The 24,361-nt window shown below is 33.3% G+C and overlaps 7 protein-coding genes and 1 long non-coding RNA gene across 12 annotated transcripts; 5 read left to right on the forward strand and 3 right to left on the reverse strand.

Moving 5' to 3' along the window:
• The first annotated feature begins 42 nt into the window (after window positions 1-42).
• LOC124453503 (prolyl 4-hydroxylase subunit alpha-1-like) lies at window positions 43-3,170 on the forward strand. Of its 2 annotated transcripts, none has more exons than XM_047004318.1 (13): window positions 43-420; window positions 690-827; window positions 1,004-1,194; window positions 1,410-1,461; window positions 1,526-1,695; window positions 1,812-1,982; window positions 2,069-2,139; window positions 2,208-2,307; window positions 2,375-2,425; window positions 2,489-2,551; window positions 2,623-2,691; window positions 2,764-2,860; window positions 2,926-3,170. In XM_047004318.1, exons 1-13 carry the CDS (start codon window positions 90-92, stop codon window positions 2,994-2,996), a joined length of 1,575 nt encoding a protein of 524 aa, XP_046860274.1. In that variant the 5' UTR covers window positions 43-89; the 3' UTR covers window positions 2,997-3,170. The 2 variants fall into 2 exon arrangements, with proteins under 2 accessions (XP_046860274.1, XP_046860275.1); XM_047004319.1 differs by having other exon boundaries at window positions 1,550-1,695.
• LOC124453471 lies at window positions 3,041-7,681 on the reverse strand. 4 transcript variants are annotated; one of them, XM_047004303.1, is made up of 14 exons: window positions 7,437-7,681; window positions 7,225-7,313; window positions 6,993-7,117; window positions 6,417-6,633; window positions 6,044-6,307; window positions 5,707-5,926; window positions 5,475-5,576; window positions 5,187-5,409; window positions 5,084-5,115; window positions 4,906-5,019; window positions 4,711-4,824; window positions 4,628-4,648; window positions 4,015-4,542; window positions 3,041-3,895 (listed from the first exon to the last, which is right to left on the reverse strand). In XM_047004303.1, the coding sequence occupies exons 2-14, from the start codon at window positions 7,309-7,311 to the stop codon at window positions 3,240-3,242; spliced, it is 2,703 nt and encodes a 900-aa protein (XP_046860259.1). In that variant the 5' UTR covers window positions 7,312-7,313; window positions 7,437-7,681; the 3' UTR covers window positions 3,041-3,239. The 4 variants fall into 4 exon arrangements, with proteins under 4 accessions (XP_046860259.1, XP_046860252.1, XP_046860268.1 ...); XM_047004296.1 differs by having other exon boundaries at window positions 7,388-7,680; XM_047004312.1 differs by having other exon boundaries at window positions 4,906-5,010; window positions 7,225-7,681.
• A 130-nt stretch (window positions 7,682-7,811) lies between these two features.
• On the forward strand, window positions 7,812-8,926 carry LOC124458390. Its single transcript, XM_047008415.1, has 2 exons — window positions 7,812-8,151; window positions 8,243-8,926. The coding sequence occupies exons 1-2, from the start codon at window positions 7,846-7,848 to the stop codon at window positions 8,702-8,704; spliced, it is 768 nt and encodes a 255-aa protein (XP_046864371.1). The 5' UTR covers window positions 7,812-7,845; the 3' UTR covers window positions 8,705-8,926.
• A 368-nt stretch (window positions 8,927-9,294) lies between these two features.
• LOC124453239 lies at window positions 9,295-11,470 on the forward strand. Its single transcript, XR_006951028.1, has 3 exons — window positions 9,295-9,522; window positions 10,854-11,072; window positions 11,171-11,470. It is a non-coding gene; the product is annotated as an uncharacterized LOC124453239 (long non-coding RNA).
• Window positions 11,471-11,964: 494 nt separating this feature from the next.
• Window positions 11,965-15,730, forward strand: LOC124451996 (NADH dehydrogenase [ubiquinone] flavoprotein 1, mitochondrial-like). The gene is made up of 19 exons (XM_047002594.1): window positions 11,965-12,136; window positions 12,216-12,265; window positions 12,466-12,492; window positions 12,672-12,740; window positions 12,831-12,927; window positions 13,007-13,058; window positions 13,138-13,271; window positions 13,346-13,515; window positions 13,603-13,672; window positions 13,751-13,806; window positions 13,889-13,954; window positions 14,042-14,144; window positions 14,245-14,308; window positions 14,379-14,469; window positions 14,727-14,789; window positions 14,910-14,964; window positions 15,051-15,091; window positions 15,166-15,234; window positions 15,321-15,730. Exons 1-19 carry the CDS (start codon window positions 12,088-12,090, stop codon window positions 15,402-15,404), a joined length of 1,410 nt encoding a protein of 469 aa, XP_046858550.1. The 5' UTR covers window positions 11,965-12,087; the 3' UTR covers window positions 15,405-15,730.
• Window positions 15,731-16,876: 1,146 nt separating this feature from the next.
• Window positions 16,877-18,973, forward strand: LOC124452017 (protein tyrosine phosphatase type IVA 2-like). The gene is made up of 6 exons (XM_047002613.1): window positions 16,877-17,031; window positions 17,253-17,636; window positions 17,728-17,820; window positions 18,232-18,362; window positions 18,427-18,501; window positions 18,606-18,973. The coding sequence occupies exons 2-6, from the start codon at window positions 17,487-17,489 to the stop codon at window positions 18,703-18,705; spliced, it is 549 nt and encodes a 182-aa protein (XP_046858569.1). The 5' UTR covers window positions 16,877-17,031; window positions 17,253-17,486; the 3' UTR covers window positions 18,706-18,973.
• On the reverse strand, window positions 18,729-20,456 carry LOC124452007 (proteasome inhibitor PI31 subunit-like). The gene is made up of 9 exons (XM_047002605.1): window positions 20,310-20,456; window positions 20,067-20,228; window positions 19,876-19,976; window positions 19,707-19,808; window positions 19,551-19,631; window positions 19,406-19,468; window positions 19,264-19,338; window positions 19,120-19,206; window positions 18,729-19,044 (listed from the first exon to the last, which is right to left on the reverse strand). Exons 1-9 carry the CDS (start codon window positions 20,439-20,441, stop codon window positions 18,990-18,992), a joined length of 858 nt encoding a protein of 285 aa, XP_046858561.1. The 5' UTR covers window positions 20,442-20,456; the 3' UTR covers window positions 18,729-18,989.
• Window positions 20,457-21,080: 624 nt separating this feature from the next.
• LOC124433366 lies at window positions 21,081-24,348 on the reverse strand. Its single transcript, XM_046983127.1, has 6 exons — window positions 24,266-24,348; window positions 23,786-24,088; window positions 23,345-23,659; window positions 22,948-23,265; window positions 22,290-22,640; window positions 21,081-22,189 (listed from the first exon to the last, which is right to left on the reverse strand). The coding sequence occupies exons 1-6, from the start codon at window positions 24,339-24,341 to the stop codon at window positions 21,519-21,521; spliced, it is 2,034 nt and encodes a 677-aa protein (XP_046839083.1). The 5' UTR covers window positions 24,342-24,348; the 3' UTR covers window positions 21,081-21,518.
• Between the last annotated feature and the right edge of the window lie 13 nt (window positions 24,349-24,361).

Genomic DNA, 24,361 nt, shown 5'->3' on the forward strand with positions numbered 1-24,361 from the left:
TTTCATTCGAAAGAGTAATTGTTTTCGAGTATATTTGACAAGAAATCGTTGATTTAATCTTTACTTATAGTTATTTATTTGTAAACACGATGAACGTTATTTTTTGTTATCTGCTAATATTTCAGTTTTGCATCAGCAAAACTGACGGCGCTGTTTATACTGCGATGACGAGAGTCGAAGATTTAGCTCTTATAGAGAAAACACTCGTGGATTCATTAGAAAAGTTCATTACGAGAGAAAAATTGATTTCAAATGAAGTGATGACTATAGTTGAACGAATAAAACTTTCTCTTGGTGATAGAAATATAAGCAGTACTGCCGATATATTTTCTAATCCACTTCAAGTTTATGCCTTATTCAGACGTTTTGTTTATCAATGGAATAGTTTAAAAGATCTTCTTAACAACGATAACTCCAAAGGTAAATGACACGATAATTTTGTGTTTTTCCTTTCCAGATGACAAGAATATATGAACATTGTCATTTCTTACTTTTGTGGTAAACTACCAAATTAAGTCTTTGGTTGTAGATTGTCGAATTTCATTCAATTTTTCATGTATCTAGTCACCAATCTGTGGTTTCAATATGTTTATGTTTATTATTTTTAATTGGAATTACAATTAAAACAGGAAATTGACATTTTCTAGTCTGTCGGAGTCTTAATGTAGGTCATTATTGTTTCTATGTAGATGTCTACAATCAATTGGACGATTTCCAGCCGTTTTTTCCCACAGTTGAAGATTTACGTGGATCAATATCAGCTATCTATCTGATACAAGATACTTACAATATAACTGCAGATGATTTGGCTAGTGGAAATATTCCTGGTTAGTCGTAGTATTTGTCTGAATCAGAAAGAATGATGAATGATTTTTGGATATCATATGACATATAAGTTCATCTTAAATTTAAAGATTTAATCTAATCGGCTTCTTCATACCAAACCTCTTCCAGGTGGGAGAAAGCTGTCATTTAAACACCTATTGATCAATTTCATCTTTAGGCACTTCTGCTCCTGTTGAAATTCATGTTGACGATTGTTTTGAGGTTGGATCGTTTGCTCTGTATTTTGGTCGATATCAACACGCTCTTGGCTGGTTGAACGTTGCTCTGAAACGAGTGAGGAGAACTACATACAAAGGAAATATAGACATGAAATTGTTGCTTGAGTATGCATCTTGGGCAGAATATACAGTAAGTGTTGTCCTGGGGAGAGTGTACCATAAAGTGTTGTCCTGGGGAGGGTATACCGTGAGTGTTGTCCTGGGGAGAGTATACCGTGAGTGTTGTCCTGGGGAGGGTATACCGTGAGTGTTGTCCTGGGGAGAGTGTACCATAAAGTTTTGTCCTTGGGAGGGTATACCGAACTAAATTGGGTTTCTGTGATGTGATTTTTTATTTTGTTTTAGAGGGGAAACCTTAAAAAAGCATTACAACATATTACAGAGCTCATTGAAATCGGTGAGTCTTGTGCACGTCATTGTTTTTTATCGAACGCCACCTATTTATTACGTCATTATTTCAGATCCCAACAATACTCGTGCTTTAGAGAACGCTAGACGATATGGTGATGAGTTGAAGACTGGTCTAGTGAAAACTTATCAACACCTTAAAGGTGAAGAAGACAGAATGTTGACGAAAAAATATGTGAATACAACATTGAGCAGACTATGTCGTGAGGAAAGATTAAGAAAGGTTTAAACAGTATTTTCTTCTGAAAAATATTTACTTCAAATACTTCCGATAACTGCGAAAGTTTGAGTTAGTTATAACAATACAACGGACATTGTTTATGTTGAAAATCTTTTTAGTCTTATGGATCCGACAATTTATTGTTGTGTCGTTATAAAATGGACCATCCACTACTGAGGCTTAAACCAGCAAAAGAAGAAATTGTTTTAGTGAAACCAAGAATTGTTATATATCGTGATATACTTCGAGATTCAGAAATAGAGACGATAAAAGATGTTGCAAGACCTCATGTACGTAACAATTATTGAATCTTTCATCACCTTGAAGTAAGACCATCGTTATGCTTTATTTTTCATTAAATTTTCATTTTTACCAGTTGGAGCGATCAAAAGCATTCGATTTAAGAACAGGAGAGTTGCAAACGGTCCCATACAGGATAAGTGAAAGGTATCAAATAGAATCATCATTTTCATTCGTTCATTCTTTTGTTTATGAGAAATTTTTATTGTATTCAGTGCGTGGATACCTGAGAGAGCTGCAAGTGCCTTAAAGATCTTTAACAGAAGAGCAGAAGCAGTGTCTGGACTGTCGACATCAACTGCTGAGGATTTACAAGTATAGAAGTGTTCATCAAACTATTTTTTTTCCCAATGTTATAAAACAAAGTTTTCTTAAAATTTAGGTGGCTAATTATGGATTGGGTGGACAATATGAAGAACACCATGATCACGGAGTATGATTTAACAAAACTTTTTTTATTTCTTATTATTTATGACTTTATTTAATGATTATGTAGTATCCCAATTCACCATTGGAAAATCACGTGAATGGAAATAGAATTGCAACCATGTTACTTTATGTAAGGGAGTCAATTTGAATAGAATTTGATGAGTTATCGCTGAATTTATTTAGCCATTTTTTTGTTTATAGTTAACGTCGATTCCTTATGGTGGTGGTACAGCATTTACACGATTGAAAATTCACGTTAAACCGAGCAAGGTTGATTCGTTTTTAGTTATCGATGAACTATAAAATATGTTGCTTATTAAATCGTTCAAACTTCATATTTAGGGTGATGTTGTCTTTTGGTATAACCTAAAGACTTCTGGTGTTGGGAATAACTCTACATTTCACGCTGCATGTCCGGTACTTTCAGGGATAAAATGGGGTAGGTGGGATAATTTACACCTCAATGATGCGCACTATTCTTAGTTCATATTCACATATGTGTAGTTGGCAATAAATGGTTTCATCTTCATGGACAAGAATTTCGAAGGCGTTGTACTTTGGTTGACGAATCATAAACAAGTATGTTGGTAGATATGTATTTACTTGAATACTCACTAAGTTTTACATTTGAAATCTTTAATGAAAAATAACCTTGATAAAACAAAGCTCAATACAAACATTTGTGAGCTAAATCTTAATCACTATGTAAAATTTTCCTTTTGAAACAAATACTTATATTTATATAGAAATGAAGGCTCTTACTGAATTTATTCAATCACATTAAAGCTTTAAATTAAGGTTCAATAAGAGAATTAAATTTAGTATTCTAAAGTGTGATGGTTCTCCACCAAGCCACATAATGGATTGGCTGGGAAGAACTGAAAAGTAGGTTTATTTGGCTGTAGTCTTCGTGACAGGATCTCCAAGTTGGGCTGTATTTCATGCTTTGCTATACCACGAGGTTTATTATTTGCCCAGAACGATACTGTTTCAGCCTTTTTCTCACCACTCTTTGTCCATGTACAGCAGCCGATTGTCCAGACGGATTTTGGCTTAGTTATTGATTTTGTAAATCCGTCAGTGAGATTGGGAGTGAGGAATGGTTGAGAAATCCCTTCCGGATAAGCGACAGGCCAGAATGTTGTCGCTTTCAGAAATGCAGTGGTACCTTGACCAGTCAATTCATAGTCAGATAAACCACTTACAACATTAAAAACTGCACTTTCATCCTTTGTGCTGCATCTTGTTTTTGCATATGATATCATCTTCCTTTGATACTTCTTCCAGACCTTTTGAGCAAATTCTCTATAAATGGGGAATGCGTTGAGATGATTAAAGGTAATATCCATTGATTCATCGTTGTAGGAATGCATTTGATTCATATTCAGTTGTCCTTCCTGCATTGCTTCTGGTCGTGTTATGTTGCTACGCTTCATGTAGATCTTGTTTCTCCCAACCCGCATACCTGTTTTCTCTAAAAGATCGGGCATTGTTAGCTCTCAAAAGAGAACGCAGAAGTATCTGACCAGAAAGTAGTTGGAAAAAAAACTTATAATACACTAACAAAAACAAACTGCTTTTGAATATACTTACCAATAAAAGTCCATTTATTTTTCATCCAAATTTTATTTAAGTCGATACCTTTCATGTTTGTGTTATTAACTTTATATCCAACTAAAACAGGAATTCCTTTATTACCGTCAAATAACACAGAATAAGGATTAGCCTTTGATTTTCTTATTCCTTGTACACTGTAGTAGTGAGTGTTTGGAAGCATCGTTAATGGTCCAGGAGGAGTGTTTTGCTCAAAGTTACTTAAGTAGGTTGAAGGAGGCTTTCCCAACTTTGTATTTACTAAACTATGACGTTGCGTATCAGTTTCTTCTTTCCAGTTTGAAGACTTTTTCTTTAGAATCAAACGATGCTCGTTAGAACATTTGATAATTTCTCTAATTGCATCAGAACAATGGTCTGATGTGAGTAGTTTTCCACTGACTTTCTTGTTTGCTGTCACTTTACTTTGAATGTTTATTTCCTTGTCGCACCAAGTGTTGCGTTTAACATCATTCAGAATTGTAAGATAATTCTTACGTTTATCATTGACGAAAAACTGGCAGTTACCTTAGTTACAAAAATATTGTAATTATTTTATGAATCAAAGATATGTTATCTAGTTCTGGATTATCTACCCACAAATCTCACTTACTTTGGATTACGGATTGCAGCTCTGAAAAGGAAATGAAACATGAGAATGTGGTTACAGACATTTATGGATGTTCAATTTATTACCTTTACACGATTTTCCATCGCCGAAATGAGTTGGCATACATGTACATAATTTATCCGGAGAAAGATAGTAGCCATGTTTTGTTTCGCATTGTATTTTGCTTGGTGTATTTGGTTCTATAATTTTAAATAATTACAGTTGGTCATGAATTGGTCTTACAGAAAATTTATGCATTGGAGTTGATTATTGCAACTGACGTTTTCCTCCCGATGATTTCACTGTTAGAACATTATCTTGAGATCTAGCAAGTGATTGTTGAGCTTTTCCTTTGTTATCTAACATCAGTTCTTCCTGTAGAGTTGCTAAAAATGCTTGTAGAAAAAATTACGTCTTAAATCATGTACTGGTAAACGTACAAAATTTTAGTTTACTTACAAGTGCTTCCAGAGGGAGGAACACCAACCTTTCTGTAGAGAAAAGACGTTTATCGAAAATAACATGTATCTGAGAAATTAAAGCTACTTTATTTCATTCTTACCCAAAAGCGTCCATAAACTTCTTGAACGATGTGAAGTCGTATGGATCATTGTAAGACAAGAACATGTCACTAGATTTCGTCTTGTACTCAATAAACGGTACACTTTTTATTCTTACGGGTAAAATATTCACGTCAATTGTGACTATTTGAAAGTTTTTATACACCGACTTCATTGTTTGAATAATTTCCATATCTTCGAGAAAATCTTGGTAATGCTTGGATGCTAACAAGATTGTGAAAATAGTCTTTTTATTAATTTGACGTAAACGTCAATATTTTATGCTTTACCTGAACTGTGGTAAGCGAGAACAATTGTTGCTTTTGGATTGTGTAGCAGCATGGCATCGTATCCTTCTCTTGAGAATACAGTTGTGGGAAAGTTTGTGTGTGCTGTCGAAAAGGAAAATTTGAATATTGCTTGATTATTGATAATTGAATATTGTTTACACTTAGTTTGAAGAGATTTTATGGCCTGCTTTACTACAAAAGTTAACAAAAAATTCGCTTTCTTTGCACATACTTTGTTTTAGAATTTTATTGTCACAACCAGGCAATTGAACATTTTCATTCAATGAGTGCCTACAGAAGTCTAAGAACACTTTCTTTGTAATTCTTGCACCGCAGGAGCCGCTAACTGCTCGATCTAATGAGCCAGCGGTACAGTCTCCAAAATACACGCCATATATGACTGGAGCGTTGTCTCTTATTTGAAATATTGGACTTCCTTGATCAAATGTTGCCTTAGTAATAAATTGTATTGTCATAATTAAGAAATATTATTGACTGAAACTGTTTCTAAGAAATATTTGTTCGTCACTTGTTTTTCATTAATCTGGTTATTGCTACTATTGCTATACCTTGTTCGCGCATGACAGTATTATCTCTTGGTCTTGAACGTGATCTATGACATCACTGTTTTGAGCTTTTTTGGAAGCTGTGTTGCAGCTAGATGATTTTAAGTCAGCAATAAAACTATCTCCCAGGTCCTCGAGTCTGTACGAGCTCCACGTTATTGAGGGAATGCGTCCTGCATTAATGTGTGGCATTGGCTGTTGTAATTGAAGCAAAGCAAAGTTCGACTTTCTCTCTCCTGATAAACGCCAATATGGATTGGGAAACACCTGTAATGCAGGATTAGTTTGAATACAAACAGAAACACAAAACAATCTTTTAACTTTTTGAAAGCAAATCAAATATTTTCCTGCGTTTGCATGCCTTGTTATGTTTTACCTTTTTGACCGGTTTTGTTTCCATTCCAACAGTAAATGTTATAGTATCAAATGCATCAACTTTGTGGTTAGTATGAACACAAGATGCTGTAGTCAGAACAAAAGTAGGCTCAAGAAGAACTCCATTGCACGATTTTGTTTGACCAACTATGTTTACTTGTCCGACATCCATGTTTGCACCAGACGTCGATATTTTTGGCGCTGTTTGATCTGGAATACTGTGGCAAAAACGAGTGAATCATCTTCACTAAACGTCTCCTACCAAATAACTGTTATTCTTAAAATTATTTCCACAAAAATTTTGACCTGAAGAAGATTGACTTAGATAGAAACTATTGACCAGGAAAGTATTTACCAAGAGACTATTGAGCGTGAGAATATTGACCTGGTTACAATTGACTTTGGACATACTAACTTTATAGTTATCGTTAGCTATTAGTTGAATAAACAAAGAATCTGTTAAAATTGAACGTGATCCATTTAACTTTTTTCACTTCTAACCAATGATCTTTTCTTTTTGTGGCTACTCTCTCAGAACTGTATTTTTTAAACAATGAAAAAACGTAATTTGGAAAACCTTGGCTCTGGTCTTGACTCCTGAGGTACATCTTCTGCCCTTTTACCGTTTTTCTTTACTTTCCGGTTTTCATTAAATTTTTGAGTGTGACTTTTCTTGTTATGATGTACTGAACTTTCATTTTCCTAAATTATTAAAATTCTTATAGTTATTTAGATGATTAGCACACTCTCTTTTGACGAACTCCAAAGTTTACGCAAAAAATCATTTCATAAATGTAAGTACTTTTCACCTTTGAAAATTCGTTTGCTTCGTTAATTGAGCAAAATAAAGTGGCAAGAACAACTGCCAGCAAAACAACTTCATTTCTTTTATCCATGTCTGATGATGAAAATTAGATGAGTAATATTTCTGACATTATATTTTCTGTTATTTTTTTCAATGAATAAACCTACAAATTGTCTCCCACTGTACGCTATGTCAGACGTTGCAAATTCCCCTTACTCTGGTGGCAATGTTTTTAACATTGGTGTACATGTTGAAACCAGTTGAAATTCAGCTGTCCCGTTTTCCTAAAATCATTGATGGAAAAATAGGCCTGTCTTTTTGTAATTAGTGAAATAAAAAATACATGAACAATAAAGATGTTTCAAATGATGCGTTAAGTATTGTCTCATTCATAAAGCTAAAGATAATAAAAAAGAGAAAGTATTCTTCAATTCCAAGGGATCTTTAAACAATCAAGCCACCAGACAATGGATATTAAATCACACCTCATTTACAAACAGGTTATATTTATATATAAAGATATATGAGTATATAATGTTTTATTTATATTTTATAACTTTAAATAAATGATCAAATAACCAATTACGTTGTTGATTTTTTAAAACCTCATTTATTAAATGCAAAAATGAAAAAAATTTTCGTAATTTTCTTCGTTGGTTTGTCTAGCGTACCATTTTTGGGAAATGCCTTGTCGCACGATGAAAAGGCGCAGAAAATATCTCATTCTTATGACGCGTTGAAAAGCGTTGTTGAAAGCTTGATAAGTGTGGATAGTGAACTTCAAAAAACACTTTCAGGTGCCGATGACGATATCTCAACTTTGACTGACTCAAAAACACGAAATGAATTTGAAGTACGTGTAATGAACGTGGAAGATGCAAAGATGCGCGCTGAGGCTTCTAAAAGAACTCTTACTGCTGAAGAAATTCAGGTTAAAAAGTCTTTACCATATCTTAAAATGGTCTGCAAAATTTTTCAACTGTATAAACGTATTTTAATTACGTATATGTTCTTTCCTGTAGGATGCCTCGTCCAGACGCGAAGCAATTGATACCGCCAATCAACTTGTTGAAGATCTTGGCGTAAAAATTGAAGAAGTCAAAAAAAAGATGTTGCATGTACATGATATAACAGAAGGATTTACTTTAAATGATAAATATTTACAGAATCTTCAAGAACAAGCCAATGAAGGTAGCGATCTTCATGACGACATTGTTTTACCTAAAACTAGTGAGATCAAAGCTAATGTTGATAAAGAGATTTCAAATATGCAAGAAGTTATTGAAACAGTTGCTGATGGAAATATGAGATCAAAAGCTAATGATTTGAAAGATAACATCAAAAAACGATTTCATATCCTTCTTGATAATGAATCACAGCAAACAAAGAATAAAAGAATGCAAACAGCAAAAGAAATCGATGTCATGCTTCTACAATTTAAAGATCTCGATATTTATGGTGCTTCTTCAAGAATGGAGTTGTGAATGATACAAAAAATAAACTTGACTTAAATTCAAACACAAGAAGTGTTGTAGAATGACCCAGAATCATGAACTAAATTTACCAGCAACATAAATGATATTTCATTTAATTATTTCTTCTATTTTCATTAGTGTCCAGCACGTATTGATTGTACATAAAGAAAATATCCAATGCCAATTATTAATATTCCCGATGGTCCCATAAATATAATAACTAAAAGAGCAGCAATTAGAAATATCGGTTCAATAACGGTGCCACCCATATTTAATCTTGGCATTCCTGCATTCACAAGATAGTTATTTATCTCTGTAACTGGAGAATTCCTCTCGTTTCTTCCGCCATTTTGAAATTCCCTATCAGTTGTCGCATTTTGATTCGTGCTTCTATTTCGAGTTTGCGATTGAGAATTTTGGTTGCTTTTCCTCTCTCTGTATGCCTTGGCTCTAGGGTCATTGTCTGGAACAATTTCGCCATTAATTATAGTAACCATTCCTACAAAATAAACATAGTTTTTAACTACAAAATACAAAGAAAGAGTCACTGCGAAATATTTCATCCAAGGCGGATAGGGAGGTGCGTCTGCGATGTATTGTGGTCAGTGTAGTGGATAAAATGGGATAAAATTGCAATTATTATCCCAATGATTTATATTTTAAAATGTTGAAAGATAAGAAACTTATCTGAGATTGACATTTTGTGATTATAGGTGGCATTATGCTAGAAACTAAAGAGTCAACAAAAAACGATATACGTGTTGTATGAGTTCATGCTATACAATTCATCGCTGAATACGAAAACTTTCTACACTCGTCAAAAGCAGGTATGTATTCTCCTTTTCTTATTTATTTTTATTATTTTAACTGTTTTTGTATTTTGACTGCAATGAAATTTGACTTTTTAGTTAAGCATCTAAATTAAGAAACTACAACCATGCCTTGAGAGTGTATAGCAAGCAGAATAAAGGAAATGGATAGGACGTTATGACAAATTTGTGCTAAGCTTTAAGTGCTACTCATTCAAATTTACTTCTTCTAAATCCAACACAATCATTGAAACACTTATGACTGTTTGCCTGTTTTCTTGCGAATTTATTTAATGTTGAGATGGTAAATGCAGACATTTGTGTGATGTCATGCCAAGGGTTTTAGCATGGACAATGAAAATAGTTGGAGAGGACAGAAGAAAAGTCTATATTTTAAAAGCTGGAATGCATCCAAGCCCATCTTCACCATCATCATCTTTGCATATTTTGCAAACACCAGTATTTCTTCTATAGCAAAACAAAGAAATAAATTTAAAATGAATTTAAGTTTCTTGTGCACTAAATAAAGCTTTAAAGACTAGTTAAAACATACTCATGAATGTCATCATAGCAAGAGCCAAATATGAGTGATATTAATTTCTTTCTCTATAATTACATTTTAAATTTTTTGTTTAAGCTTGAATTTTCACATTAATTTTCACACAAATTAATGTTCATAAATCACCAACACTACATATTTATATATATTTATATACATTATGCCACAAAAGTAGTGCAAGTACATATAGTTAGTCGTTGCCATGACGACGAACAATTAGTCGAGTGGAGTGCGCATGCTTTAGCGCATGTGCAGATGATTTCTCTATTAAATTGTTACTAAGCATGCTATTTACTTCAAAATTGGTGCTATTAGATGCAGTTGTTCGTTTCCATGACCATGAACTTGTGCAGCTGGTCAAGTTGACTGTGCATGCTTAAGCAGACTGCGCATGCGCAGTTGATTTATCTGAAAATTTGTGATTGAGCGACCTAATTACTCCATATAATTGGTACTTGTTCATACATACAGTTTGTCGTTGCCATGACCATGAACTTGAAGAGTTGGTGGAGTTGACTACGCTAGCTCAGATTAAATTTTCAATTAGTTTTTGACGGAGCAAGCTCTGAAATTGTTGCTTGTATATGTGCATAGCAAGTTTTCACTCATATATGTTTTTTGCATTCTGTTTGTGTTCTCAAGATTGTTTTGACAAATGGATATCAAAGTCATCAACACTTTGTTACGTCACTTGTAGTATCCGTGACAATGTTAGAGATGTTTTTATTTTTCTCCATAACTTTGTATCTGCATATTTTGTTCTTAAACAATGCTCTAATATTTGTGACAGATATTATAATTCGAGGATTGAGGCAGAAGAAATATTTGAAAATGAAACTTCCAACAGTGTAACAAAATCAAGCATGAGAGTGGAGAAAAAACGATGCCAGATTGAAGATGGCGTGATGAAATTGAACGTAGTTGAAGCACCTAGCGTACGCTCGAGAGTTTTGGATGAGGACTTGTGGACAAATGAAAACAAGAATGATTCCAAGCATGTTGACAGTGTGTAAGCTCGTTGTCTCACGTGGCATTTAGTAGTTAGTGGAAACTGTTCATGATGTTGCTGAAGATGTGTAAAAATAACTACCAGCGTCTTTCCTTTAGGAAGAGAAATCTGATTTCGAAAGTATAGAGGAAGCAATCACCACGAGAGATTTGCAAGAAAAAATCAAAGTGTACTCTGCAAACTTTGTATATAAATGTGGAGTATTGTGAGAAGAGTACTCTTAGGAATGTTATTCACGAGAGATAGTATAAGGACCAACGGAGAATGTGGCCCCTTCTCCGTGAGATTGTAGAAGAATGTTTTCGACTATTGTATGTACTAACTGTATGTATGTGTAACTAAACTTGAAAATAATGTAAACTATTTTTTTTTGCTCAATAAATATGAATAAAGACTTATTAGTTGCTATTTTTCTCTAATTTTTGCTAATAGGGTACGATTCAAGTAAACGCGTTTTGACATTTTTGGTTTTCTATTGTTACATTTTTTAGGTGTTTTCGCTTTAAAAAGTCAACTAATATCAATGAAAAAGAGTTTGGTCTTTGGATGAATTGAAAAGCTCGTTTTGTACTGCTATGTTCCTTTTCATTGAATCGCATTGTCATAAAGAAAATTATTGTTCTCGGCATATGTATTTTTCGATATTGTGTTAGCCCTGCTTGAAAACTCCACTCAAAGGTTCCACTTGAAGAAATGAAGATCGGGAAGAAAGACAAGCATTAAAGTGACGAAGAATTTATCGCTACTGTCATTTAATGTCATATACTTTGTATAGATGTCTATATCCGGTGAATTATATATGTCAGTGGATGTAATATTTCCTCACATTTTCATTATAATCGTACTCAGACCCCAACGTCTTTTCATCCTTTTCCGATGATCCGTGCGAGTATAACTTATAACTGGACTGCTATAACCTGTCTTCGCCATATTGAGAATGTGGAATATTGATGAACTGTTTGTTGTAGAATTTTTGTCAAATAAAGTAAAGCAAACACTGAAATAAAATCTTGAAATGAGTGTGGCAAACTCCTTCATAAAAACTAATAGCATTTTAAACGCAGGTAAAATGTTGAATTACAACTTTGTGATGTTATTTGTACACAAATTAAGATATAATTCTTCTGTGTTGTCGTTTTCCAGGCCGACCTGGTTTTCTTGGTTTACGACTGCTGTCAAATACACCGATTCAAGTATGCTCACTTAAAAAATATTGCATTTAAGCCAATGAAATCAAACATTTACTGATTAACATTCCATGTAGTCTTTTTCACAATATATAAACTTTTAAACTCATCTATTATGCAATCATTTATGCAATTCAGCAATTGTGTTTATGGAGCTAACAAGAACTTCTGATTTGTTGTAATTAATAAAAAAGCCTTTATTTTAGGAGAAAAAATCATTTGGAAATATGAAGGTATCTTGTCGATTTTTCATTTGATTTTTTTATTTTATTTTTCATCATGTTTTTTATCAACATCAAGTGCAATGTTATATATGTACGTATTAGTTGCTGGACTTTACTGTTTGTACTCTCTTTCAAATTGATGTCTTAACGAAACAAATATAAAGTTTCAATTTGTTATTTTTATGCAGGATGAAGATCGTATATTTACAAACTTGTATGGTCGACATGACTGGAAACTGAATGGTGCTTTGAGCAGGGTAACAATTTATAATTACATTAAATGTACTGCTGGATGATAAAATGCTGGTTGAAATTAAAAATTGAGAATGGAATTTTTTCTGTATTAGGGTGACTGGTACAAGACAAAGGAAATCATTCTTAAGGGATCAAATTGGATCATTGATGAAGTTAAAAAGTCCGGATTGAGGGGTAGAGGTGGTGCAGGTATATAAAGGGATATAGAGATATTTATGTTTGTAGCCATGTCATAGTCAATACAAAGTATTATTTATTTTATTTTTAGGATTTCCTAGTGGTATGAAATGGGGTTTTATGAATCGACCGTCTGATGGACGGTATTGTTCTTTTACAACATCTTTTCTTCTTCCTCTTGTTTATGTTACTGGGATATTTATTGAGTTGTAATCTTCCTAGGCCAAAGTATCTGGTTGTGAATGCAGATGAGGGTGAACCAGGGACATGCAAGGATCGCGAAATCATGAGACATGATCCTCACAAGCTGGTTGAAGGCTGCCTTGTTGCTGGTGCTGCAATGGGTGCAAGAGCTGGTGCTTGATTTAATTTTTTTTATGATAAATGTTTGTGATGTACTTAATGGGCATGTTTTATTTCATTTTTACAGCTTATATTTATATTCGTGGTGAATTTTACAATGAGGCATCTAATATGCAAGTTGCCATTAATGAAGCTTACAAAGCTGGTTTTATTGGCAAGAATGCATGTGACAGTGGTTTTGACTTTGATGTATACATGCATAGAGGTGCTGGTGCTTACATTTGTGGCGAGGAAACGGTATTAAAATATAAGTATTAAAATATAAATAATCTATTTAACATGAAGTTTTTTAAGTTTCTTTATCATTGATGATTTCCCTTAAAGGCATTAATAGAAAGTCTTGAAGGTAAACAAGGCAAACCAAGATTGAAGCCTCCATTTCCAGCAGATATTGGTATGTTCTTACATATCATTATGTTTGTTTTGTATTATTTGGACATAATTTTACATTATATAAAACACTACACTATAGGATTATTTGGTTGCCCAACAACTGTTGCTAATGTTGAAACTGTTGCAGTTGCACCTGTAAGTAAGATTTGGTTTATTGATACAGAAATAATAAATAACATCACTTTTGTAATTTCTATAATTTATGTTATATTATCAGGTCATTTGTAGACGTGGTGGTGATTGGTTTGCTTCATTTGGCAGACCACGTAACACTGGCACTAAGGTATATCATGTGTGAAGCTTAATTCTTGTATGACTTCTGTGTAATTTTATATTTGAAACAAAAATATGAAATTTTGCTGTGTTTTAGCTATTCAATATCTCTGGTCATGTAAATAATCCAACTACAGTTGAAGAAGAAATGTCAATCCCTTTGAAAGATTTGATTGAAAGGCATGCCGGAGGTGTACTAGGTACATATATTTCTATTTAAATATATCCATTTTCTGTTGATTTATGTACCTACCTGTTCTTTTATATCATGTCTTTTTTATCAATGCATCCTTTCTAAAGGTGGTTGGGATAACCTTCTTGCAGTAATTCCAGGAGGAAGTTCGACTCCATTAATACCGAAGAGGTTAGTATTGATTTTTACCTATGTAAAGATGATGTCAGCTTATATTCAGGTACTAAATGTCTTTTAACAGTGTTTGCGAGGAAGTTTTGATGGATTTTGATTCATTGGTTGAAGCACAGACTGCATTAGGAACAGCCGCTATCATTGTCATGAATAAACAGGTTTGATAATGGAGTCTATCGGACTTCCATATCACTGCGTTTTTTCTTCTTAATCATTTATATAATTGAAAATGTTTCACAATAGATTTGAAGAAAGTTAATTTCTAAAGTAGATAAATATGTGAAACTCACATTTTAATTACTTCGTTACTGTAATTCAGTGTTGTTAGTGTGTTTAAATATGTAACTATTTTTAAGAGAATGGCTTTTTGATATCATGATGACCATAAATAATTAGTTTACAATTTTTATGCTAGACTGACATTGTTAAAGCTATTGCTCGTCTACTCTCATTTTACCAACACGAAAGCTGTGGTCAGGTGTGTATATGATGCTTTATTGTACCCATTGTCAGAGGGTTAAGTATTACTTAGACAATAATTTAATAGCTTAGTTTGCACATTGTTAGAAAAAGTTAGATGATTTATTTAATACCTTAGTGTACACCTTGCCGTGAAGGAACAGGCTGGATGACAAAAATTTTGTACAGATTTGGTAAAAAATGTTCAAATTATATATACAAATGTTTTTTTTTTCATTTATCAAAGCAATTTTTAGCACAATTCCTTTATTTATTTTAGCGAAAGGAAACGCGAAACCATCCGAAATTGATATGCTATGGGTAAATATATCACTCCTCAAAAAATCAGGTGAAATGAAGACATTATATGTTCATTAATTTTTAATTATTTTCAGGAATTAAGTAAACAGATTGAAGGTCATACTATATGTGCCCTGGGAGATGGGGCAGCGTGGCCTGCTCAGGTACGTACTCATATCATTGCATTTTTCTATAATTTGTTTTCTTGGAAGTAGAATTTACATTTCAAGAATTTCCTGATTTTTTAAAGGGTTTAATCCGTCACTTTCGACCTGAGCTTGAGCGAAGAATGCAGGAATATACTGAGTCCATTGATCATGCTGCAGTTGCGTAAGGTTAGCAGATGTGACGCCATTAAAGCTCTGCTGTTTTGATCATATTTTTGTTAAAACTGTCGTATAAGGTATCGTATTTAAACTATGAAAGTATGTTTTTTATTGTTAAAATGACTCAACATGCTCTACAACGAATCTTAATATATCGTATCAATTTTATATATTTGAGTACTGCTTTACTACATGGATTTTCAATGATTCAACATCTTTACGTCTTTAATCGACAGAGACAGTTGCATTCTGTTTTAAACTGAAAAAGAAATATCTAGTCTCATTGTGTATAAAAATATGTTAAATTGAGTCTAATACATTGATACTTACATTATGAGTTGATTTTGTGTCGTCGTCATTATTTCTGTCACAAATCAACACTTTATGCGACGCTGGAAAAGCAAGCTATAAATATTTAGGATTTTTATACTAAGAAATGCATTCTAAACCTTTGTATTACCTTTGAATGAAGGTCTTGTATCTCTTTGTCCCCATTTAATTTGTATCCTTCCCTGTGTGTGCATTGAAAATAATCTCAGACAACACACGAACTGATAAAAAAAGCCTCGATCTAGCCCAATATGAAATATAACATGAAATGGTAGCAGTGATAGTGGAGTTGTAAAGTATGGCAATGTCTTAGTCACTGTTATATCTTCCTCTTCTATCTCATTGTTTGTTATTTTTTGCCAAGGTTTACTCAGTTTAATGCTAGCGTACTGTAAGCAATAAAAGAAATCAGTGTAGTATAATACAAGCAATAATGTATCACTTTGCTGTTCCAAGCTCCATAATGATATATATATTGAAAAAACTGTACAGTAACTGAGCATTGCATCCCCTTTAGTAAGAAATTTCACTTCCATTTTCGTCTTTTTTAACCAACTGCTCTTATGACGTCAAAAATTTGGGTAAAACCACGTGCATTATTAAATGTGTAGAAAAACTTGTTTGATGTTTTATAGTCGTTAATTAAATGACGTACGATTTGAGTTCATTTATCGCGAGTAGTCTGTAAGGAGGCTAACCACGATGTTAACGTACAAAATGTCTGTCATTCATTCCCATGCACGCTCGTACCTAGTTTTGGAAATTGCGCTATGTTTGTGCAATCTGGTGCAAGTGCAAACTTAAAAATGCTGTTTCATTTTTTTTCGGTCATATGTAGTCCTTTTATGTCAATATGAATCTATCCATCAAGCACAAAAACTCTGTTTTCATGCAAAATGTTTCTTGATAACAACGCAAATACTTTTTACTACGCGTGCTTCCATTTTTGAATGAGGTCAGGTGTCCGTTTATTTTCTCATTGAGTTTTACAAAATACAGACTGTTTTATGACTTTCATGATATTTTATTTTGTTTTGAAAGCCTTGTTTCGCTCATACACTAATGAACGTCCAAATTATGAATCGTTGTGATTTCGGCCGCCAGGCCACTGGCTGGCTTCGGTGACCAACATTGTGACGGATGTGGTATTTTCCTATTATTGCGTCACAGTACAACCGGCTTCAGCAAGCAAAAACAAGTTTATAGAGTTTCAGTCTTAATCACTTACATTGTGGAAAGACTTCCCAGCGTTTTGGGGCCATTTTTCATTAAAAGGAACTTTCTTCAATGAGCAGAGCTTACACTGTGAGTACACACATTTTTTTACTATTTTAAATCGTTCTTTTGCGATCAAAAGAACGTGATTTTATTTATATCGTCGAGATTTAGACACGTTTACTATCCCTTCGGAACAGACAAAGTCCGTGTAATGTATTTCGTTCATCTGGCGTTGCATTGAATTTTTCCTGATAAAGGTATCTTCAAATTAATGCAAAATGATATTATTTCATTCTCGTATTCTTTAGTTATTCGGCCTTCGAGGGAGACTTGAGAAGTTTATGGAGTACTTCTTGAAAGATAGTGGAGAATTTTGCCAAGCACAACACGAGTGATTTGAAACACGAAAACCCATTTTAATTTATTACGAATGGGCTAAAAGAAAATATTTTTAAAAAGAGTGAATTTAGAGTATAGGGTGGTGTTGAGATATACGGAAATTGAATACATATCAGTAGAAAATTTTAACGATTTTTCACGGCATGAAGACGCCATCAGACATTAAAGTTGCTGGAGGTGTTCCTGCTTCTCGGCGAAGTACGCCCAGCGTTCCTGCTGTTATAGAATACAAAAAGATGAGGTTTTTGATTATGGATAGGCCAACAAATGCTAACCTTAAAACATACATTGAGGTGGGATAATATTTAAGTTTATTGCTAGTTGTGGTTCGATGTTAAATATCATAATGAAATTTAATTTTCCATGCTTAAATCATGGCCGCAGGAGTTGAAAAGACGCGATGTTCACGATGTTGTCCGTGTTTGTGAACCAACTTACAACATCGAACCATTGAAAAATGAAGGAATCAACGTCTTGGTAAGACATTTGGGTTGATTTTAGTGTAATTATAATTTTACGCTTGCCTTTAAACACTAAGATATGACATCTAACTGACACGCCATTCTTGTGACCTCAAAGACTTATGGCAGATTTTTTATCTAACTTTGCCTGTAGCCTTTCATTGTACCTTTGGGACTTATTTCATTTATTTCATTTTCGACTAATGTATATAACTAAAATATTTCATTAAATTTCGTCAAACTTTTGCTATTTCCTTGAACAGTATTGACTGACGTTATTATAAATAAAATTTTTTACATACTTTTCTTTAAAGCATGTTTTCTTTTCTGTCAACAGTATCATTTTCACTTTAAATGGCATTTATTAAAATTTTCCATTTTTCGGATTTAACATGTAACTTTGGCATTCTTGATTTCTCATTTACAGGACTGGGCATTTGATGATGGAGCCCCTCCTCCGAAACAAGTTGTGGAAGATTGGCTAAGTCTTATAAAAGCAAGATTTCATGACAAGATGGGATCCTGTATTGCCGTACATTGTGTTGCTGGGTTGGGAAGGTAATAAATGTATAACTGTTGACAAACAGTATGTTACCCTGAGATACATTATCTTTTAATATAGAGCACCTGTCCTGGTAGCAATAGCCTTAATAGAAGCTGGCATGAAGTATGAAGATGCCGTCGATTTTATTCGCAGGTAGATGTCATGTGTTCTTTCAGAACATGTCAAGACAAAGTTATCTATTACATTAATTTTATTGTACATTGATTATAAAATATTCTTCATATTTTTCTCTGTAGGCAAAGACGTGGTGCAATCAATACAACACAGCTGGCATATTTAGAAAAATACAAGCCATCCAGAAAGCTAAAGGAACATAATGGTTGTTGTGTGCAGTGACTGATGAAACTAGTTAACAATTGTCTAGTAAAGATTACTATTTTATAATGAATTATTTTTTCAAATAAGCTAATACACATTGTAATTGAACATAGGTAACTTAAGTCAAATATTGAGTGTTAAATTAACATCTACAAGTATTGTTATAACATATAGGTATGTAGGTAACACAACTTGTATTAGCAATCTCAGTTTTATTCAGACTATAGAATTATTCATATGGTTGAACTGTAATAGAAAGCTAAATTATATCCAGTAATATCATGCATTTGTCTTGTTCCAATTCACATAAACATGTCATCTTCAAAACCAGGAGGATTTAGGTGATCTGGACCAGGTCTACAAAGAAAATGTTGCTTAATTAATTTAAATCAATCATGGCAACGAATATCAGGGTTATAAATGCTTTCATACTCTCTAAATCTTCTTTGTCGATGATCACCTCCCATCTCAACATCAGGACCAAAAGGATCAAATCTTGCACCAGGAGGAACAGTTCCTCTACAAAACTTACAATAAGCCAAAATTGTGTGTAAAATATGGAATTTTTAATAAAACCTTGGTAATCCAGGATATCCCTGTGAATGCCTTCCACGTTGTTGATTGAAAGGGTCCATCAGCATTCCACCTGCACTATTAAACATGTAAAGTCAAGTAAAATTGTGGGTTGAGTTAATAAATCACTTTTGTATTTATCTACCCTAGGTGTCCAGGCAAGAGATCACGATCACCATATCCTCTTGGATCAAGAATTGATGGTTGTCTGAAGAAAATAAATCTCCCTTTTAAACAGTAATTCAACTTGTGTATCTGTTTCTCAAAGCACAATGTAGGTAGACCCTTACTGTCTTTCATGAATCAATGGTTGTCTTGGTGGGATTCGTAGTGGATCATCTGGGTAAATAATTTGTCTTGAGGTATCACATCTAAATAACATGACAGTTTAAGAAAGTCGAATTGAAGTTTGTACTCTGTCTAAATGCACAGTTGTAACTACATACCTGTTTGTGTTTAATCTGGCTGGCTTTTCTTTCTGAGACTCGAGTTTACTAGTTATTTCATTTTTAAAGACTTGGTGAAACTGTTCAAATTTCTTTACAACTCTGCAATTAACATAAGTAGAGGAAGTCTGAGTTTGAATGCAAATTTAAACACTAAAGTTAACCTTACTGTTTATAATCAAAAAGATGTTGCAGCAAGTTATTCTTATCTCCTATGATGTAATCTGAGATATCCACCATCAAATCAACACTTTTCTCCTGGTCAACATCCTATAAAATAAAAATAAATATATTCCGTAAATTGGACAACTAACATTTAATATTTTGCATCATTTTGCAATTTGTAAGTGATCAACTAACCAGAACATGGAAAGCAAGCACAGTTTCCAAACGCAAAACTTTCATTAAAAATATCTTGTGATAAGAGCTCGGAGATTTATATTGGATGGCGTAAAGCTCAGGACTACTATTCCAGCCTTGAGGAAGACTTTCTGTGGAAATACTGCTGGGAGAATCAGGAATCTAGGAGACATTACAGGTATAAGATGAGGAAATTTTACTTTCACAATTTAATTTGGTGCATTGGTGCTCAACATATTGAACCTCTTGGCCAATTCCAGTGCACTTATAGCCAGCATCTATCATAAATGTATGAGCTGCAACTAATAAAGCATCGTGGCCGTCCTTTACGCCGCAAAACGGCAGGGTATTTGCAAATCTTTCTTGTATCATCATCTTTACCCCATTTTGTTTTTCATAAAAGTTACTAGGCATTACTTCATGTAATATAAACTGTAACGTTTTACGAGGCTCAAAATTCCCGCCACTGTCGCTTTCATCATCATTTTTCATAAGGCCATGATGACGTTTAGACAAAAAATATATATTCTTTAGTCGTTCAACACTTCTTCTTTTTTCATAGAATACAGTCTATCCATAACAAACCAATGCAACGAAGAGCAAGGTAAAATTTACTGTTGTTATTCTTTATTTTTTATAAGAAATATGTCTTTCACACACCATAAAATGCCTGACATTAGAAATTGTATATTTTAGTTGTATTGTTTTCCTTAACTCCACTCTTCAACAAAACATTTTCAAGGCTTACACCGTGTCTTTCAAGGAAATAAAAGCGTGTATTATTTCATTTTTTTCAAGTAGCTCTTCAGATAACCTGATAAAATATAGGAAATATAAATTCTTGTAGTTTTCATGCATTTATTCCCATTTTAAGTTTTTCTATTCCATTTTTGTATGTTTTCGGTTATAAATGCATATGTTTTCGAATACGAAGGAGAATTTTAGCATTAGTGCTGTTTCAACAGTAAAGTTTCTTGGTTCATATTTAAAGACTAAAAAACATGATCTTTGTTGTAATGGCAAGCAATGGTTTATTGAAGAATAACTATTGAGCTAAAGTATAGTGTAGTTTACAACAATAACAATTATGAATGAAAAGTGTTTATGTTGTCTATAAGTATTTATTATCTACTGAAAAGAATTAAAATACTTAAAAGTAATATAGAATTACAATTTATCTTAATTTATCTTTTATTACTAAAAATTTCTTAAATTGATATTATACATTACTTAATATATACTTTTTCATTCCTTAAAAAAGCAGACTATGTTTTAATCGTTTGATGGCTACAATGAAAAATTGTGATATATTTGTCTATTTGATCTTGTTTGTCGACTTACTTCTATGGAGACAGAGTATTTAAAAAAGGTTATGTAACTTATCATATGTTCTGTGTTTGACACAGATGTTATTTCTACAGTCAGCTATACATAAGATTTACTGCTAAAGCTTTATAATAATCTAATATTGTCGTTATTACGCTGGTTCTTAATTAATTCCATTTGTAATTTCAATTGAGCTAATTTTCGTAAAAGAATTGTCTCTTTAGCATGCATTTGTTTTAGTTTTTCTACATTCATGCAAGATAACTGCTTTCTCGCCAATAATGTTTGTTTTTTTGATATTCTCTTGCTGCACTCAGACTGCTTTTTATCTTCCTGTAAATTCTTGCTTTTCTTTCGTTTGTATTTACCTTTAGTAGTTGTCTCATTATATTTTAATTTGTAATCTACCTTGGATCTGGTGTAAATGTAAGCAATATATGACTTATACTTAGTCCTGCGTGCACTTACTACTTCACATAGAGATTGGTTTTTACAAGTGACAGAGAAACAATGGCCACTTATCATAAAAGCAACATGACATTTCTTGGCATTGCAACATATTTGTACACATTTTTGCATGTTGGACAGTATCCCTTTGTCTTTGAAAATCCCTGATGCTATTCCACCTCGTAATGTGACGTTGTGCATTATTTTGCTCTTGGTACAGCGGAACTCATTGAGAACGCTTGTTATTCCTGACTGTTTGACGTAAAATTCTTTCTCTGTATGTTTGATGAGAGAGGTCATCTCCAAGTGCCACAATGCTTTATTTATGCTTATATCATGGTTGCGATATCCTATAACGTAGAAAAGAGATTTACATGAAGAAATCGATGTTTCTACTGTGAGAATGAGTTGTGTTTTCCACAGCTACAGATAAACATGAGTAGTAATCACCTTTCTGATGATGGTTGTTCTTTGGTTGGAACAATTTACTTCTTTGTACATCAATGTTATTCTCTCTTACTACGAAAGAAAGCATTGGTTTCATCTTATAACTTGTAGAAGATTTCACTTCTTCGCAACTTTGTTCATTACGACAACGTACAATAAAACAAGTTCCGTTTATCATCAAAGCCACATCACAGTACTTCTCTTGGCAACATACTCGAATACAGTCTTCAATATTGTTCACTTCACTAAACACTTTGTGTTGCTTGACATGGGTTCCACCACGTAATGTGACGTCATAGGAGATTACGTTTGATTTGCATATTTCACGTTCTGTTTTGATGACTATTGTGCTAACTGCAAATAATGAAAAAGAAAGTTTTAGATTTGAATTTTTTAACTATTGACAAATTAGGCGGTAGTAATACAATATTTTTATTTTATAACGTTTTTATTCAGAGTGGTGACCGTTCATAAAAATGCATAGTGGTCACGTAGGGTTTTTAATTTTACTAAGATATATAATGGAAAAGTTAAGAATACTATAATAATGACACAGAGACTTTGTCGTGGTGACAAACTTAAAGATCGATAAATACTATAATAACTGACTTGATCCTTTCTCTATGCATGCAACGCTTTCCTTCAAACTGTTTGTACGTACCTTGTTCATTTCTGTTGGTGATATAAGAGAGTTTTGGACTCAAATACTGCAAAAGGGATGAAGTCCTGGCAGGAATAGCTTTGCATAGTTTCTCTGTTTTACAAAGAACTCCGTAACATTTGACTTCTATCATAAAAGCCACGTCACAAGTTACATCGCTACAACATAAACGAATGCATGCAGACATGTCGATTGAAGTTGAAAGAAGTTTGAACTCCCCAGCTTCGTATCCTCCCAACAAAGTACGATTGTATTGTATAGCTGCATTCTTACAAAATAACATGGACCTTTTACCGGATGATATGCTGAGAGCACGAACTGTTAAATTCAACAAGATCTGGATTATATTACCTTTCGTCTGGATAGTTGAAATATATTTTGTGAAAGTCTTTTTTACCTATTTGCTGTTCGTTTGCAACCACTTTTGTCCTCTTTACTCTGACGATATGGGTATGAAGTTGCTTATTAACGACAGGTATACTTTTGCATCCAGCGTTATTCTTACATCTTACCATAAAACAATGATTTTTTATCATTAAAGCCATGTTACAATTATCTCTGACACAGCATAGTTTTGCACATGTATCGATGTCTTTGACGTGACCAACAGCAGTAAAATTACCAGCGAGAAGGCCATCTTTTAATGTCACATTATGTTCTACTGCTATTTGGAAACATCTTAATCGTTCAGGCATAAATCTTTCTAGGTTTTCTGAACCAAACGATAAAGTCAAAAATTCAGGAAAATATTTCAGGGTAAATATTCATCGTCAAGGGAAAATTTGAAAAAAAAATGTTTTACAGAATAATTAATCTGGCTGATGATTTACTAGCTTACCTTCACCTTTAAAGTTAACTTTTGATAGTATTAGTGATCTTGGGGCATTCTTGGCGGGAACAATATGACAAAGATACTCACTAAAACATTTAACACCGTAACAGTTCTTATCAACCATAAATGCAACATCACAACCTTTTTTCTGGCAACATAACTGAATACATAATTGCATTGCAACGTATTGTGTAAGTTTTTGAAAGTATCCCGCTCTAATTCCACCTCGTAATGTTACATTCTGTCGTATCGGGCTTGTCTCACATGAATCGCTTCTTTGAGATTTTGGCAAAAGAATGTGTTTGGGCACTAAAAATTGTGGAATATCGACCTTTTATGATACTTAATCAGTGACCATGATTCAAACATTAGCAACATTATCAACAAATGTCAAATAACCATTTCTCTAATACATAACCATCTTAACATCTTTCGTCGTAGTCATAGTTATTGAATAAAGATGTGCGTTCTTGACAGAGCTCTTACCGTGTTTTTTGCCAAAACTGGAATAAATATATGTAAACAATAATCCAGTGGATATACAACAAAATCTGTACTTCATGGTTCATTTTTACAGAATAA

This window comes from Xenia sp. Carnegie-2017, unplaced genomic scaffold (genome assembly GCF_021976095.1).
Source record: "Xenia sp. Carnegie-2017 unplaced genomic scaffold, XeniaSp_v1 HiC_scaffold_13, whole genome shotgun sequence".
In the NCBI taxonomy this organism is placed as follows: domain Eukaryota; kingdom Metazoa; phylum Cnidaria; class Anthozoa; order Malacalcyonacea; family Xeniidae; genus Xenia; species Xenia sp. Carnegie-2017.

What these genes read in the sequence shown, in the direction of transcription:
- LOC124453503 (XM_047004318.1), top strand. Translation starts at nt 90, where the DNA reads ATGAACGTTATTTTTTGTTATCTGCTAATATTTCAGTTTTGCATCAGC. An exon ending in CAACTGCTGAGGATTTACAA is followed by an intron (nt 2,308 to 2,374) that starts GTATAGAAGTGT and finishes CTTAAAATTTAG; the next exon opens with GTGGCTAATTATGGATTGGG. An exon ending in TTCACGTTAAACCGAGCAAG is followed by an intron (nt 2,692 to 2,763) that starts GTTGATTCGTTT and finishes CTTCATATTTAG; the next exon opens with GGTGATGTTGTCTTTTGGTA.
- LOC124453471 (XM_047004303.1), bottom strand. Translation starts at nt 7,311, where the DNA reads ATGGATAAAAGAAATGAAGTTGTTTTGCTGGCAGTTGTTCTTGCCACT. An exon ending in CAATAAAATTCTAAAACAAA is followed by an intron (nt 5,577 to 5,706) that starts GTATGTGCAAAG and finishes CCTTTTCGACAG; the next exon opens with CACACACAAACTTTCCCACA. An exon ending in GAAATCATCGGGAGGAAAAC is followed by an intron (nt 4,825 to 4,905) that starts GTCAGTTGCAAT and finishes TTAAAATTATAG; the next exon opens with AACCAAATACACCAAGCAAA.
- LOC124458390 (XM_047008415.1), top strand. Translation starts at nt 7,846, where the DNA reads ATGAAAAAAATTTTCGTAATTTTCTTCGTTGGTTTGTCTAGCGTACCA. An exon ending in TTACTGCTGAAGAAATTCAG is followed by an intron (nt 8,152 to 8,242) that starts GTTAAAAAGTCT and finishes TCTTTCCTGTAG; the next exon opens with GATGCCTCGTCCAGACGCGA.
- LOC124451996 (XM_047002594.1), top strand. Translation starts at nt 12,088, where the DNA reads ATGAGTGTGGCAAACTCCTTCATAAAAACTAATAGCATTTTAAACGCA. An exon ending in TGTCAAATACACCGATTCAA is followed by an intron (nt 12,266 to 12,465) that starts GTATGCTCACTT and finishes CCTTTATTTTAG; the next exon opens with GAGAAAAAATCATTTGGAAA. An exon ending in TGAATGGTGCTTTGAGCAGG is followed by an intron (nt 12,741 to 12,830) that starts GTAACAATTTAT and finishes TTTCTGTATTAG; the next exon opens with GGTGACTGGTACAAGACAAA.
- LOC124452017 (XM_047002613.1), top strand. Translation starts at nt 17,487, where the DNA reads ATGAAGACGCCATCAGACATTAAAGTTGCTGGAGGTGTTCCTGCTTCT. An exon ending in ATGAAGGAATCAACGTCTTG is followed by an intron (nt 17,821 to 18,231) that starts GTAAGACATTTG and finishes TCTCATTTACAG; the next exon opens with GACTGGGCATTTGATGATGG. An exon ending in GCCGTCGATTTTATTCGCAG is followed by an intron (nt 18,502 to 18,605) that starts GTAGATGTCATG and finishes TTTTCTCTGTAG; the next exon opens with GCAAAGACGTGGTGCAATCA.
- LOC124452007 (XM_047002605.1), bottom strand. Translation starts at nt 20,441, where the DNA reads ATGATGATACAAGAAAGATTTGCAAATACCCTGCCGTTTTGCGGCGTA. An exon ending in GCCAGATTAAACACAAACAG is followed by an intron (nt 19,632 to 19,706) that starts GTATGTAGTTAC and finishes CATGTTATTTAG; the next exon opens with ATGTGATACCTCAAGACAAA. An exon ending in GGATATCCTGGATTACCAAG is followed by an intron (nt 19,207 to 19,263) that starts GTTTTATTAAAA and finishes TAAGTTTTGTAG; the next exon opens with AGGAACTGTTCCTCCTGGTG.
- LOC124433366 (XM_046983127.1), bottom strand. Translation starts at nt 24,341, where the DNA reads ATGAAGTACAGATTTTGTTGTATATCCACTGGATTATTGTTTACATAT. An exon ending in AGTTAACTTTAAAGGTGAAG is followed by an intron (nt 23,660 to 23,785) that starts GTAAGCTAGTAA and finishes CGTTTGGTTCAG; the next exon opens with AAAACCTAGAAAGATTTATG. An exon ending in TGCAAACGAACAGCAAATAG is followed by an intron (nt 23,266 to 23,344) that starts GTAAAAAAGACT and finishes TGAATTTAACAG; the next exon opens with TTCGTGCTCTCAGCATATCA.